Source organism: Trematomus bernacchii, unplaced genomic scaffold, assembly GCF_902827165.1.
Source record: "Trematomus bernacchii unplaced genomic scaffold, fTreBer1.1, whole genome shotgun sequence".
NCBI classification, from domain to species: domain Eukaryota; kingdom Metazoa; phylum Chordata; class Actinopteri; order Perciformes; family Nototheniidae; genus Trematomus; species Trematomus bernacchii.
In genome coordinates this window covers 1,096,997-1,113,219 of record NW_022987370.1, presented here as the reverse complement: position 1 = coordinate 1,113,219, position 16,223 = coordinate 1,096,997, and the positions used below count along the sequence as shown (strand labels likewise).

Below are 16,223 nucleotides of genomic sequence, written 5' to 3'. Positions count from 1 at the left end.
TTTGCAATCCGCCAAAAAACGAAGAGAAGAAGAAGAAGAAGATTCAGGCATGACACTTATCAACAGAGGAGTGAACCCTCTTGTCCTCCTCACATATCTTTGATGCTCTGTTTGTACAGATTGTTCTCTTCCTGTCTTCCTCCCAATCCATCTTCCTTGTTTCTGCACAGGTAGCACCAGCATCTACATGTCTGACATTCTGTGGGTGTTTTTAGAAAGGTTATTATGAGTCGCTGCTGGGCTGTAAATACACAAACAAACAGCTCCCATTACACTGTGTGTGGCACTAAATATATTTGACCTGCTGCCTGCTGTGTTAGCTGGCTAGAAACGAGACGCCCAGAATGATCAGAGATAAATTGCACGTAACATACAATCGTCAAAAGACAGATAACAACACAACCACGTGGTGAACACTTGTGTAACTTATTCCACGTATTTCTCCTCGTTGACATGATACTACTTTCTACCACCCGCCTACTCGGAAGAGGAAAAACGTTACTCCGTGATCCGGTTAGGAGGATTTCCGTCAACATGTCCTCCGGTAAGAGGCTCCGGGTTCTGGTGGACATGGACGGGGTTCTGGCCGACTTTGAAGGCGGGTTTCTGAAGAAATACCGGGCCAAATACCCGGAGGATCCTTTCATCAGCCTGCAGGACAGGAGAGGCTTCTGGGTGTCCACACAGTACGGCCAGCTGCGGAGTGATCTGTGTGTAAGTGGCATGTAAACATGTAATAACTGTAATGTTTAGGTTGAATAAACTCACATTTACAGCACTTTCATTAGCCAAATGCACTTGAATTTGTTCCCCAGGGTCCCCAGTAACATAAGTAATTTCATCAGAGTTTTTAAAACCAGAATACATACAATTTGCAAACTATTAGAATCAAACGTGGCAGCTGCAGGGTGACCTGTGTGTACATTACTCAATTACTGTACTTTAAAGAGTCCTCTCCTGCTGATGTTCAGGTGTATATCAGTATGTAGTGTCTCTACTTTAAAGAGTCCTCTCCTGCTGATGTTCAGGTGTATATCAGTATGTAGTTTCTCTACTTTAAAGAGTCCTCTCCTGCTGATGTTCAGGTGTATATCAGTATGTAGTGTCTCCACTTTAAAGAGTCCTCTCCTGCTGATGTTCAGGTGTATATCAGTATGTAGTGTCTCTACCTTAAAGAGTCCTCTCCTGCTGATGTTCAGGTGTATATCAGTATGTAGTGTCTCTACTGGGACATGTCTCCATGCTTTAATGTTCAAAAAGCTCTTTATTTTTCTCATACTGCCTGTGCTGCAGCACCTCTTTTCACCCTCTGTCTGAAACCAGAGCCCAGTCTGCTCTGATTGGTCAACCGGTTAGATATATCAGTACAATGGGTTGGAGCGCTAGCCAATACAAGCGTAGTGTATGCTTCTTTATACTTCCCACAAGTAATTTCAGTACATTTTTATGCCAATACTTTCAGTACTTTTACTCAAGTCATATTTTGTATGCAGGACTTTTGACTTGTCACAAAGTATTTGTACACTGTAGTATTCAATCTGATTCTGCACGAGGTTAGACGTTAATCCAGTCTATACCGGTTCCCACACATTTAAGTAATATTTAACCCTGCAGGTTAAAGGGTATGGTCAAAGTTTGCCGACCCTGAATCACCTTCCACACACTTACAAGATGATCAGAATTGATATATCTTGTATACAAGATCAGCGCCACAGTATCACCTCATACTATATCTTTCTAGAAACACCCCTGAATACAAGGATCGCACCTACATTTTACGAAAGCGTGAATCGAACACCAGCCTGTTTCTCAGATGGGTCATTATTGAACCCTTCAGTAGAGCTTTAGCCGCTTCTCTATTTATTGAAGTGTCTCGCTGACCTATAGAAATAGCTTTTCAACAATCTTCTGTCAGGGCACATGTCCCTCACGTGGAAACATACTGTATGTCCAGCTTATCACTGACTGAGATTGTGGGTTTTTTTACTGCAGGAGAAAGCCATCAGTATCTGGGAGTCCAAGGATTTCTTCATGGAGCTGGAGCCGCTGCCGGGGGGGCTGGAGGCGGTCCGGGAGATGGCCCAGATGGAGAAGTAGGTGTCAACATGTAGTTATGTAGTACTTAAAGTCAATTAAGAGAGCATTAAGCATTAATAAAGTGAAGAAGTATTCATTTAATACCAAAGAATGGGTACATTTTGTACTACCAGGGCAATTCTAGTGTCAATCGTTTAAAAAATATATGAATTTTTATATATTTATTGATATTTATCATGTTTTTACATATATTACAAATATAACAAAACAAAGAAACATAACTTATAGTATGCCTTAAGTCCAAAAGCATTCTCTTTGTTGAACGGGAAAGATATCAACACAAAATGAAATATGTATATCAATGAAAACACTTAACAGATTTAGAGTTAGATTAAAGCTAATTGCAAACATAGTTATTATTTCAATGAGTTGTATGAATTGTAAAAGCCACAAAGGGAACATTTATACAAAAAGGATAACTGGAATAAATTCCAATATTCACACGTTTTTATCCCCAACAAAACGTTCTGCTTTAACACAATTTAGTTTTTATTCTACCTTTAAAGGGGACCTCTCATGCTATTTTTAGGCAATAGCATAGGTCTAAGATATATAAAAATATATAAAAAACATGTCTATGAAGTGTTTTGCTCAAAATACCAAACAGATCACCCATTCTAGCCATGCCTCATATCCCTCTATTTCACTTCCTGTTTCAAAAGTGCTGATTTGGGGTATAAAGCTTTAAAAATAAAAATGTAGGGGTCTGAGCTCATGCGGGACCCGGCAGCTACTGTCTAAACTAAATACTGCCGTGATGAAATGCCATATCATGGATTATCAAGGATTGTTTCTGAAACAGTATGGAGCTCAAAGGCTTTCTCTCTTGCCGGTTATACCACAAGGTGAGTTCCTTTTTATTTCCTGCTTCTTCACACACATGCTCTCCAGTACAGGTTAGCTCTGAGTGTTAGCGATGCTAATGTAAACACCGACCATATTACGTCCAAAACAGTCGGGCATTGTTTCTGATAGCAACGTTTCTGATAGGGCCGTGGGTCCACATTTCAGATATTACGTCATATCGGACGCAAATCTGGATCAGCTCCGTTGTAGCCCCGTTTTTAGAGATTTGGGTACGGAGGAAAAGAGAGAGGGTTTTATTTTCTGACGCTGCGTGAGTTCCCTGACACACCGGGGACACATGTTGATGTATAAAAGACATCAGAAAGTGCATTTTGCATGATAGGTCCCCTTTAAAACAACTTTTTAACTGTTCTTAAAAAACTGCATGCACCCGTATGAACTGGACAGTCTAGCAGCAATCTTACAGCTCCCTAAATTACAGTTATATAGCCGCAATAAGAAAGACATCTATTATTTTACCCTTTTTAATAAAAGACATCAGAGAATTGGATAAGAGACATGAGAACATCTCAAAATAAGCTTCGAATTTGAGAAAAAATACAGCTATTTTATGCTTTAGACACTTAGTTTATACTTTTAATTTACCAATATGTAATTTCTTGTTGATAATTATCACCACATATTATGTTTCTATGTCTATACTGAGTTATTGATGTAGATAGCGCTGCACTATTTGGAAAAAATAACTAATTATAAATATTTGCCAGATTTTTTACATTATCCACATTATCATTAAAAGCTATATTAAAAAGATCATGGTGGGATTTTTTTTTTCTGTAAAATACAGTTTGAGGTCCGGGTCTTCTCTGCAGCTCCACAATACTTACATATATATTCACATATTTTGCCTTCACTAAAAAGACGGTAAATGTCAAATATGAGTATCTCCAGTCCTCTGAAAACCCTCTACAGGGAGTCATGACCCCAACTCCTGCTCCACAACGCCCTGTTAGTGCTTCAGTTGATCCGATCATGGCCTCTTTGATTAATTTAAGTGTAAAGTGAGTCAACGTGGAGGAGGCTGTGATAGCCTTTTCTCAGAGAACACACAACACAGCGCTCTAAAAATAACCTCCATATTGTAGTGATGAACTTTTCCTCTGCTGATGGAAATGAATGTGTCTGAATCGATGTGTTGCACTTTAGTTTCCACTGTCTCCAGAATAACTATTGCCTCCACTGTCATGTGTACACAGTTTGAAAAGTGTTCCTTTAATGTCTCCTCTCTGCTTCCTTTCTGCAGCACAGATGTCTTTATTTGCACCAGCCCTATAAACCACATCCAACACTGTCCCTATGAGAAGGTGAGTGAGCCGTGTGCAAAACAACATATTCTGTGTTCCCTTAAAATGAGTTCCTTTTTTCTTAATGACATCTCGTGTGGTTGTGTGTGTGTGTGGTGTGTGTGTGTGTGTGTGGTGTGTGTGTGTGTGTGGTGTGTGTGTGTGTGTGTGTGTGTGTGTGTGTGTGTGTGTGTGTGTGTGTGTGTGTGTGTGTGTGTGTGTGTGTGTGTGTGTGTGCTGTGATTGGTGTGTAGTGTGTGTGGGTGTGGGCTGGGTGTGTGTGTGTGTGTGGTGATGTGTGTGTGTGTGTGTGTGTGGTGTGTGTGTGTGTGTGTGTGTGTGCGTGTGTGTGTGTGTGTGTGTGTGTGTGTGTGTGTGTGTGTGTGTGTGTGTGCGGCACAGTATGCCTGGGTGGAGCAGCACTTAGGTCAGGGCTTTCTGGAGCAGGTCATTCTGACACGAGACAAGACGGTTATCAGCGGAGACATCCTGATTGACGACAAGCCCGATATCCTAGGTGAGGACAGCGGTTTGGGGACTGACAGTTTGGGGACATTTTAACGAGTACAGTACGCATGTTTGTTTGAAAGCACGTGTGCAATGTTATCCCATTATCTAAACAAAACACTTATTTAAAATTATGTTAATTAACAATCAGACAAATTGACTTTTTGTATTGAACCCAATATCTGTTTTTGTACGTATGAAGCTTCTTATTAGAGTTTTTAACAAATCTTTAATTGTCTTTTGTCATATCTTATGACGTAATAACGCTTTAAATAATCCCCTAATTTAAGTAATGTGTGTCATCAGATCACATGTCACGCTTTCTTCTGCTTTTATAGGAGAGATTTAAGCAAAAAGAGATATTGAATGGCTGAGTTTTAATCAGATTAAATTAGACAAACTTTACTTATCCCATTTTTTTCATATTTTTTGTGTTAAAATGCATTACACATGAGTTAGACATATTATAAATACAAATAGAACATTAAATATATAAATATCAACACTAAGGAAGACATATAGTGTCTAAATATAGTTGTCCAAAATAATGAAAAAGGAACTATTTTACAAAAAATATCATTAAAATAAGGATTAAATTAAGGAGAAGGCAGAGGATTATATTTGTTATTCTCCCGCTCGTGTTTCGGCATGTGGGGGTTTTGATTATTTACACCATCCTCCTCACATCCTCAACGACACGTTATCAGGCAGCTGCTTCAGCGTGAGTCAGAATCTGCTGCAGCTGCGAGGAGTTTACAGTCAGATAAAAATAATCAGGCGTAAAAACGTGTGTGTGTGTGTGTGTGTGTGTGTGTGTGTCACTCACCTACTCACCTAACGTGTCTCCTGTCAGGTGTGGATCCAGATCCCACGTGGGAGCACATCCTGTTCACCGCCTGCCACAACAAGCACCTCAGCCCCCCCCAGAAGAGACTCCTCTCATGGGCCGACGATTGGAGGGCCATCCTGAACAGCAGGAGGCAGTGAGGAACTCCATTACCCAGAATCCCCAGCGGTTTACTTCCTCGTTACAGTGACAGATCTGGGGACCAAATCGTCGTTGGGGCTCAAGGGAACGCTGTCTTGCTGAAGTAACTAACAAAAAATAAGGGTGAAAGAGCCAAATGAAAATAATACACATGTGAGGAACTACATTACCCAGAATCCCCAGCAGTTTACTTCCTTGTTATAGTGACAGATCTGGGGACGAAATCATCGCTGAGGTTCGAGGGAACGCTGTGTCACAGAATTAACTCTGAAAAAATAAGGTTAAATGAACATTAATACACATGTTGGATGTTTTACAAACAGTTAGGAACTCCATTACCCAGAATCCCCAGCGATTGACTTCCTGTTTAGTGACACATTTGGGGACGAAATCATCGCTGAGCCTTGAGGGAACGCTGTTTTGCTGAAGTAACAAAAAATAATAATAAGGGTGAAAAAGCCAAATCAACATTAATACACATGTTGGATGTTTTAGACACACTGAGGAACTCCATTACCCAGAATCCCCAGCGATTGACTTCCTCTTAGTGACAGATCTGGGGACGAAATCATCGCTGAGGCTCGAGGGAACGCTGTGTCACAGAATTAACTCTGAAAAAATAAGGTCAAATGAACATTAATACACATGTTGGATGTTTTACACACCTGTTGCATCAGAGGGCATTTCATCGTTTGACCACCAGGGGGCACTCTGAGACTGTGTGTGTGAGGAAACTGTGACAAAAACACATTTTATAAAGGATACAGTAAGTCTAACAGGGCAGCTTGAACTCACTGTGAGCTGCGTGTTGTTCACAGCTTTTAGTCGTTTTACATTAAAATCAAACGCTTTTTAATTTGATGCTGTTTATCTGCGGTCTTCTTTACAAATGGCTTATCAATAGTGTGTGTTATTAATGAGTCAGGGGCACAGGACACTCCACTACACACTGACATACACACAACATATTGAGCGTGTGCAATACAAAAAGATACTGTAAAGTAAACACAGAAACTTGTGTACTGCAATGTGTCACCGAGTACCACAACTGTCGTGTAAATGCAAATATATGTACACAGATTTGTGAAACACATACATGGTGTTTTTATTTGTTATGTATGTTCTCTGTTCTCTGTTCACCATCATCTATGCATCTTGAATGAAACAAATGAGAAAAGTATTTGCATGTTGCCAAAACCATCACAAATGTTGGATGTATTGCAAAATAAAAAACGGAGTATGTTTGAAATATTAAGTGTTAAAGGGAAAAAAGATTTAGTGAAAGGTTGGGTAAGAGTCTATTTTAAAAAAATGATTAAAGGTGGGGTAGGTAAGTTTGAGAAACCAGCTCGAGATCGCTAGAATTTGAAAATACACAACCGGAGAAAATCTGCCACTTCCTTACAGAGCCCCTCCTCCAACACACACGAACGCGCACATGACCAATGAGGGCACGAGATAAGTTTGTGCACAGATGGAAGGCTGACAGGCAGGTAGGCCATCCAGTTATTTTAGCCGGGCCGGCTCAGATGATTGGTCGTGCTTTTTACAGTACTACAGCTTCCACAGATGACATTTTTTTATGGATATTTTGTCAAAGCACTTCAGATATTCATTGCTATCGGGATGTTAAGAGCATTCCATGGAATATAACAGTGTATCTCGAGCCGGTTTCTCAAACTTACCTACCCTACCTTTAAAAGACGTGTTTCTGAATATCACAATGAACCAAAATCAATGAAAAATGTGTTTTATTTACATGCTCTACTTTCACACAGCCAGTTAAGATATTTTAAACACGGCATATTTGACTAACTTCTGATCAAAACTCAAGAATGATTGGAATAAAGTCATTTTCATTATCAAACTGACTTTTCTGGCAATGATAGATACCATGTAGGCCTACTTTGAAGCATTAGACATGCGTAATTATATACAAATCTCCATCTACACAGAGTTTTAATACGCAGTGCCTGCCGTATACTGCTTGATAATTACACGTATTATTCACTACGCCTTCAGTTAATGACTTATTGGACATTTGCAGCTCTTTGAGACACTTTCTGCTCTGATTGACAGTTGTGTTTTGGGCCTAAATGATGCTTCCTGGCACACACACACTTCCACTCTTCTCCTCAGCAGGAGTGTGTTCCACTTTTTGCAGCATTGATTACATCCAAATACAAACGGATTATGTGCTTTCTTTGTACGGCTGAACTTTGAGCACTTAGAGCTGCTTTTCCTATTGGATAAACACTTCAAATGAGAAGGAAATAGCACCTCAATTGACCAAAATCCATCTGATTTAGGGCGCAGTATTTACATTTTTACAATCAGAGGTCATGATTTATGCCATTTTCAATTTGATCCGTTCACTTCTTCATATTTATCATTATTAATTTCTTTTTGTAGCATGAGCATAATGCACCAGAGTTAAAAGAAAACTGAGAAACATTACTGTACCTTCACAACACATTTGTATTTATTAGCATTTGCAATTTAATAATAACTAAAAACATGAATCTACGGTTTCTCTTTGAGCCACAAAAGTGCATTCGTCCGTCTCATCTAAGAAACAATTCAGTCTGAGGTTTATTCAGTCATTATATATTTCAGAAAACAACTTTTAATAGGGTCATTTTATTTGTTTTAATGGTCATTAACGCCTACTCTAAGTACATCTGAATCCACTGTGGTTATTCCTGGCTGCTGCAGGTACTAATGTGTCTTTTGCTGCTATTATTTTTAGCGATGCATGCTAATGTACTTAGCGCTGATTGTGCCTCGTCCAAAATGCGTATTTCTGTTCAGGAGTTATTATTTTTACTCGCTTAAAACACAAACAAAGAACTGGATTAACAAAAAGGATCACGGTGCTTTTAATGCTCTGGTTCTTTTGTGAAATTAAGAGGATTTATTTCTGAGAAAAGTCACATGAACTCACAAAAAGGCTTTTGGCAGAAGTTTGGAAACTCCGGCCTCCTGATGCAAAACATTTTGAGTGAACATGATGAAGAGTCTTTTTGTTTTAAAACCCTGCTGATCGTATCAGGGAAGAAGAAGCAGAAGAAGCAGAAGAAGAAGCACTCTGACCTCTCTGACCTCTCAGGTTTATAGAAATGCTTGATATCAAACGTCTACATCTGCCTCCATAACGTCATGCATGTTGGGGTTTGTAGTAAACTCTGATCATATTCCCAATAAATCTCACTGCAGCGGAGAGTAAACACCTTATCATAATATCTCAGATCAGAATCAGAACACTTTATTTATCTCGGGGGAAAGAGGGTTTTGTGACAGCTGCTCCTTTAAGGGTTAACATAAAATGAAATACAATCAAGCATATAAACATAAGAAATTAAAGCAGGAGTTTGTAAAAGAAAAAGGGGATAAAATACATATATATATACTACACATTATCTCTACAGGGAAAGGATGGCATCGGCGTATGTGAGGCCTCAGAGATGCGTTTGGTTTTCAACTAGAAATAACCTTCCAAGAATTGATTCGTCTACTTACAGTAATTCAAGAACTGTTAACAAGGCTTAAATTAAGACAAGGAAAGGAAATGAGTTGTGCGATGCGTCCTCTGTTCTCCTGCCTTTCAAGTTCAGGCAGACGTTGAGAGAATGCCAAAATAACCTTACAGTGTACGTAAGTTAACTTGCATCACATATAACATACTTAATTTTCGTACGTACCTTAAACTACATTACAAAAGTACTTATTTTACCCAAAACATGAGTATTCCCTAAATCTAATCAAGTAGCTTTGTTTACATTTACGATATAAACCGTGCTGAAGTCGTTTCGGTGTACCTTTCACATTGGAAGAATGATGCTAAAGGTGTACAAAGTTCACTAAAAAGTAGAACCAATCAGTCCAGAAGTGCTAGTTGGGCATTAGACGATACATTTATGAACTGGTGCACATTAAAAGTCACACCTTTACTTCCTTTCCACACTGCGGACCACCGACTGGTCAACGAGGTCTTTCACAAGAGGCTGAAGCTCCTGAGGAGGGACTGTTGTTAGCATGGATGCTACATGACAGGAAAGATCCTATCAACCATTGCACGAACACTGCGTGTGTGTCAGTTGTACATCAGCCATTTTTCTGTCAATGAATGTCTCGTGTTCGTGTTTCTGATAATCATTTTACGACAGCAGCTACTGGTCAACCACAAAGGCAGAAATGATTTATTAAAGAATCCCAAAAGCTTACAAGGTGCTAGCTCTGTCTTCCATGTTGATGTTTTGCACCATTCAGAAGTGATAACATGAAGCCCTTATGCGATGTCTAACCCTATGACTCAGTGAAGGCACTCACCATTCATAATGTACTGCTGAGTGAATGGACAGGATGTGTGGAGGCTGATAATCTCACAGCGTTGGGTCCTGGGTTCATTCAGGCTTTAAAACCAAATCACTCACAACAACAGATTGTTACCTCAGCATGTCCCTGAAGTGCTGCTCAGTTGAACTCAATCATTTTAGAGTTGTGTTTTGTTGAATGGAACAAAACCTCGACCGCATGTCATTTATAGATTTTAACATCAGCCTTTTGCACGATGTTGTGTAGTCTTAGCAAAGGTCAGAGAGACGCTGTGAACGGTTTCTGAACAGAGTGGCTGTCAGAAATGAGAGTAAGATGAACACTGTGAGCTACTTGGTACATGTGTGGCCAACCGTTAAGGAAAGAAAGGGTCTATTTCCAAATCTATAAAGGGGTCTTTGGCTAGTGTGTTTAATACCTTTAGTTACTTTACAAATGTGGATGAATGATGTGAAATATAATCAAGTGTTAAATCAGACTTTAGTTCCACCTGGAGTAAATTCACAAGCTACCCTGCAGTATACAAAGTCATTCAAACTAGCTGCACCTTTACCAGCTTTGAGAACACTTTCATGATCAATCATTATAAAACATATCATATATATTATTCTGAAATGGACCAATCTGCACAATGACTACTTTTACTGTGGCTACTTTCACTATATTTTGATGATAATACTTTTCTACTTTTACTTGAGGAACATTTTGAATGCAGGACTTTTACTGTACCAGAGTATTCCTACACTCTGGTACTTCTACTTTTACTATACAAGATCTGAGTACTTCTACTTTTACTCAAGTACAAGATCTGAGTCCTTCTACTATTACTCAAGTACAAGATCTGAGTACTTCTACTTTTACTCAAGTACAACATCTGAGTACTTCTACTTTTACTCAAGAACAAGATCTGAGTACTTCTACTTTTACTCAAATACAAGATCTGAGTACTTCTGCTTTTACTCAAGAACAAGATCTGAGTACTTCTACTTTTACTCAAGTACAAGATGTGAGTATTTCTCCCACCTCTGTTGATCTGAGAGATTTTGTAGAGTTAGTTATTCTGGGACCATTTCATAATTTTATCTATCCACGTTTTGCTCTATAGCCAAAACACGTGTTTACGAAACAGAATTGGATTGAGATTGCTGGCCGTCGACTGAAATGTCGTCTTCAGCCAAGATTTCTCTGAATCCACATTTAATTAGTTTGGCTCCGATATTGAGCAGACTAACAAACTGATGATGGCTGCTTAGTCTCAAAAAGAGAGTCCTGTCTCTGTCTGTCTGTTTATGGACGTCAACATGCAAGCTACTAGGAACTTCTTGCCAATTGAAATGCCAACATTCAGTGCCGTTCTTGGATATGGTTTTCTAATACTGCCCCTTTAAAAGAGCAATTCTGCATAATGACTACTTTTACTTTTGATACTGAAATAATAATAATACATTTATTTGTAAGCGCTTTTACAGGTGCTCAAAGTCGCGAGAAGGACATTTAGCTGATACCACTTCTTTACTTTTACTTAAAGTGGACCTATCATGCTATATTTGAATAATATAGTGTAGGACCATACCTATATAAGGCATATTTAAAAAAATGTTTTTCAAAATACCAAACAGATCATGCATTTTAGCCATGCCTCATTTTGCTCAATTTGACATTTTTTAGCTCTGTTTTTGCAAGGGCTGATTCTGTGAGAACAGCACCATCTAGAGGCCTGGCATATGTACTACAGCGTCTCCAGCGCTTTCGAATGGCAATGGCCGTGGCTGTCTCCTCCTGATTGGGGGAGTTGGCCCAATAGCCGTAGCGCCACCGTCCTGACGTCAGGACAGTGTTCAAATCTGGATCAGTTTTTATCAGATCCGTTGCAGCCCCTTTTTTAGAGATTTGGGTATGGAGGAAAATAGAGAGGGTTGTGTTTTCTGACACTTGGTGAGTTCCCTGGAACACCGGGGACACATATTCATGTATAAACGACGTACAAAAGTGCATTTTGCATGATAGGTCCCCTTTAAATATCATTTTGAACAAAGGACTTTTACTTTTACAAGTATTTTTTCCACCATTGAAAATAACAGACATGCTTATATTTATTGACTTGTGTATTCCACACATGGCAGTTCTTTTAAAACAAAACATGTATACTTATACTGGTTGTTTTTTTGTTTTGTTTTTATAGCGCATGGTGGAAAGGAGCAGGGAGAAGAAAATCTTATTGTTCCTGCCCCTTCTTAAAAAAGAAAAGAAATGAAATGACCATAAAAAAGTAAAATAAAAGCAATATTATTTCAGTCACAGTTGCTTACAAATACTGAAACATAAAACCAGAAGGTTTATAAAAGCATTACGTCACTTTGCAAAGCATGCCTTAATATAATTATACAGAACATCTCCTGATTAGAGTAAAGTGTAACCTCTACAGAGAATACTGTAAAGCAGTGGTTCTCAACTGGTGGGTCGCGACCCAAAAGTGGGTCGCGGACCCGTTTCGAGTGGGTCGCGGATGTGTGAGTGAAGAAAAAAAAGTTGAAAAAAAAAATTAGAATTTTTTTTTTTTTTTTTTTGGGGAAAAACTCAAACTTTTATTTTGAAGGCCCGATTTTCTTCTCAGAGTGTACCAGAATGCGTAGTTTATGTTAGTATTTCTAAAAATCTCCTGGGGGAGAATCCCCCAGACCCCCCTGCTGGGGTTGGGTTTCAGCATGTGTGCCTTTTTATATAGTTCAGCTTTGATTCCATCATCTCATTAAACCTTTTTTAAAAGCATACTTTAGTTCTGTGAAGGGATATAAGGGATATATGCACTGTACTTCACTTTTATTAATATTGTATGCTCAAAAGCGTATATATATTACAGCACGATATTTTGTTGAATAGATTTGAGTGCTTCAAAATGTTGGGTCGCGATGTATTGACCAAGTAAAAAGTGGGTCCCGAGGCCTGACCAGTTGAGAACCACTGCTGTAAAGCTCACATGAAATACTACCTAGTGTGTGTGGTCACGTGTCTCTTTGTGTTGGTATATCAATTCAAAAGCTCAAAAAACACAGTGACTCACTTCCACCCATAACAGCAGCCCAGTAATAATGATGTGTGTGTTGTTAGACCACAGCCATATTTCTCCTGTATGTGTCATTTTATCTGCAGGCAAAACAGTGTGACGGCTGTTTGTTTTGAAATGGTAGTTCATAAGAAATAATCCCCTCTTTCCCTTTCCTTGACCTTTATATTTTAGGATTTGCAGGAATACTGCCTGGCACTAGCCACAGTTGTTTTTGCCAATAACATGTAAGTCTAGAAGTAACCATTTAATACAATAAATTTAAATTCAGTTAGATTATAGTCTGGGTTGAGATGCTCTGAATAAAAACAAGAATGTCATGCAACAAAAGAAACGTTGTACTCCAAATAGACTGATAAAATTCAGAAAACCAAAACACGACTTATTTTGTATTAAACTTAATGGAAGGGTGTAGCATGCCCCAAAGAAGACGCAATCACATTTTGGAGCGAACCAAAGTCATGGGGAAAGACGCAAAAAATCTGGTTTCAATGTTTGTTGTTGTTTTTTTCATGTATTGTATCTTGATATGTGTCTATGCTGATGTTACACATGGAGCTGCTGTGATGCAAGTCACATTTCAGACTTGATCTGACCATTCAAGTATTATCGTATTAACATTGCAAGGTTTTCGGTGCTTTTATCTGGTGTCAGAAAATACGAAAAATGACTTCCCTAAAGTTGGAACAACAACTCGGAAACAGAGATTGTTTAAAGGAGAGGGGTCATGGCCATTTCCACTGATCATAATTCCATTGTTGAGGTCTACTAGAATAGATTTATATTGTGCATTTGTCCAAACTCACATTGGTTTCTCATACAGCATCTCTGTAAACTACTTGTATTCACTGAAATTCACTCTCTGCCTTTAACGGCTCGTTGTAGCTCCAACAGCTCCAGCCCCCACCCTCCCTGTGAGCACAGTGTGCTCTGATTGGTCGGGACGTTGTGAATCGCGCTGAGCTCCGTGGAGGTGTTGTTTCCTTGTTTAGGATACATAGCGAAACACAGCCAAACTCATCCTGAGCACACACAAAGTCACAGCCGAAGTAAAAACAATAAGTGTGGCTTGATATTGAGTAAGAAAAAGGTTGATAAACGCTGTGAGAATGGGTCTGCAGAGAGAATGGGTCTGCAGAGAGAATGGGTCTGCAGAGAGAATGGGTCTGCAGAGAGAATTTTGCCGCGATCCCAACTGTCTGTTATCAGCCTGCAGCCAGGGAGGAGAAATCAGCTGAGCTGCCTGCTCCCTGCACACAGATGTGTGTGTGAGGAAGTCCGTGGATTGGTCAATTTGGACCAATCAGCGGGGGCTTAACGTAACGGCTCCGCGGACGTAACGTAACGGCTCCACGGATTGGTCCATTTCGTTCCGGGTACGGCTTGACATCATGCCGTACCCGGAAGAATCAAATGGACAATGACGTATCTCCAACGAGGCGTTTTGGGGAGGTATTTTCTGTGTTAGAGTTTTACTCGCTACAGGGTGTACTTTGAGGGTTTTGACTCTGCACACCGTTTACATGCATAAAAACCTTCATAACACACAAGGGGACGGGTAATAACCGGAAAAGCATGACACCTCTCCTTTAAACACTTGGAGCACAACACATTTTCTGTTAAGCTTCTCACACATAACAACCACAAACACATCAATTGCTGAAGAGCTTCCTAACTCTGGAAATGACACCATTGGAGGTGTTTGTGAATGCACCGTCAGCCTTTATTTCCAACGTCTTCACTCTCTGAATGCCTTTCGCTTAACCTTCTCTCAGCTTATTTACACATCCAGCTGACATGACATTCATTTGGAGAGATATCCAATATGCATCACCTCTTATTATCTCCTTTTTCTTTTGGACTCATCCGCCTCCTGAAATCACCACCTGGCTCCACTATGTTCACACGGCGCTCCAGATAACAGTTTCAAGCTAAATCCTTGAAACCTAAACACAAAGTTCCAACTAATCAACGACGGTTGCTTTTTCACAAGAAAGCCAATCTGTGGACGTCCTTGGAATAGTGAATACGGCCTTGTGAGGAATGCACTGTTTGTCCGTTTGGAGCCAATGCGTCAGAGTATGGAAGGAAATCCCAAAAGAGTAATAACACGGGGACTAATCAAGAGTTTCTGTTTAAAATGAACACACATCTCTGTAGTCTCAGGGGGTTTAAGCCATATTGAACATTAGGAGGAAAATCGTCTGCAGTGTACAGTTCGTATTGTTTTTGCCGTGGATACATGATAACGTACAAAATGTCCTCATATGGGAAGGTGGGGGTCAGTGTTACGTAGAGATTAGAATCAGCCACTTGCTGCTGATGTCACATTACTTAAATACTGGTTGTGTTTGTGCATGCATGTGCCAATGATTTATTTGTATAGAAGGTACATTCCTCAGAGTTGAACAGTACTGATGCATGGCCGGATAAAAGAGGACGTACAGAAAGTGCAATGAAGCGCATGAGGACGGTCAGGTGGAGCTTTTGTTTGCCGAGTCGTGTTGTGTTCCCTCCGTCAGACGCCAAGCCTCTCGACTCCTGTATCCCACACCCTCTTACCCTTTCTGTTTGGATTGCTCTGCTTCCGTTTGTTTAATTGCGTTACAACAGAGAGGGACACATACAGAGGAATTACTCAAGTACTGTAGTTAAGTTCAATTCTGAGGTACTTTACTTGAGTAGTTCCATTTCATGCTACTTCTACTCCACTACAGTTCAGAGGTAAATAGTGTACTTTTCCTCCACTACATGTATTTAATCCCTTTAGTTACTTCACAGATCTGGATGAATGATGTGAAATATAATCAAGTGTTAAATCAGACTTTAGTTCCACCTGGAGTAAATCCACAAGCTACCCTGCAGTATACAAAGTCATTCAAACTAGCTGCACCTTTACCAGCTTTGAGAACACTTTCATGATCAATCATTATAAAACATATCATATATATTATTCTGACATGGACCAATCTGCACAATGACTACTTTTACTGTCGCTACTTTCACTATATTTTGATGAGAATACTTTTCTACTTTTACTTGAGGAACATTTTGAATGCAGGACTTTTACTGTAACAGAGTA

At 39.6% G+C, this 16,223-nt stretch overlaps 1 protein-coding gene across 3 annotated transcripts; it reads left to right on the top strand.

Annotated features, from left to right (window-relative positions):
• The first annotated feature begins 100 nt into the window (after positions 1-100).
• Positions 101-6,993, top strand: LOC117484598 (5'(3')-deoxyribonucleotidase, mitochondrial-like). 3 transcript variants are annotated; one of them, XR_004556161.1, is made up of 6 exons: positions 101-714; positions 1,993-2,093; positions 4,208-4,268; positions 4,650-4,764; positions 5,608-6,022; positions 6,367-6,993. XR_004556161.1 is itself a non-coding variant. In XM_034133041.1 (6 exons), exons 2-6 carry the CDS (start codon positions 535-537, stop codon positions 5,739-5,741), a joined length of 591 nt encoding a protein of 196 aa, XP_033988932.1. In that variant the 5' UTR covers positions 118-170; positions 489-534; the 3' UTR covers positions 5,742-6,993. The 3 variants fall into 3 exon arrangements, 2 of the variants coding, with proteins under 2 accessions (XP_033988923.1, XP_033988932.1); XM_034133041.1 differs by having other exon boundaries at positions 118-170; positions 489-714; positions 5,608-6,993; XM_034133032.1 differs by having other exon boundaries at positions 5,608-6,993.
• Positions 6,994-16,223: the final 9,230 nt, after the last annotated feature.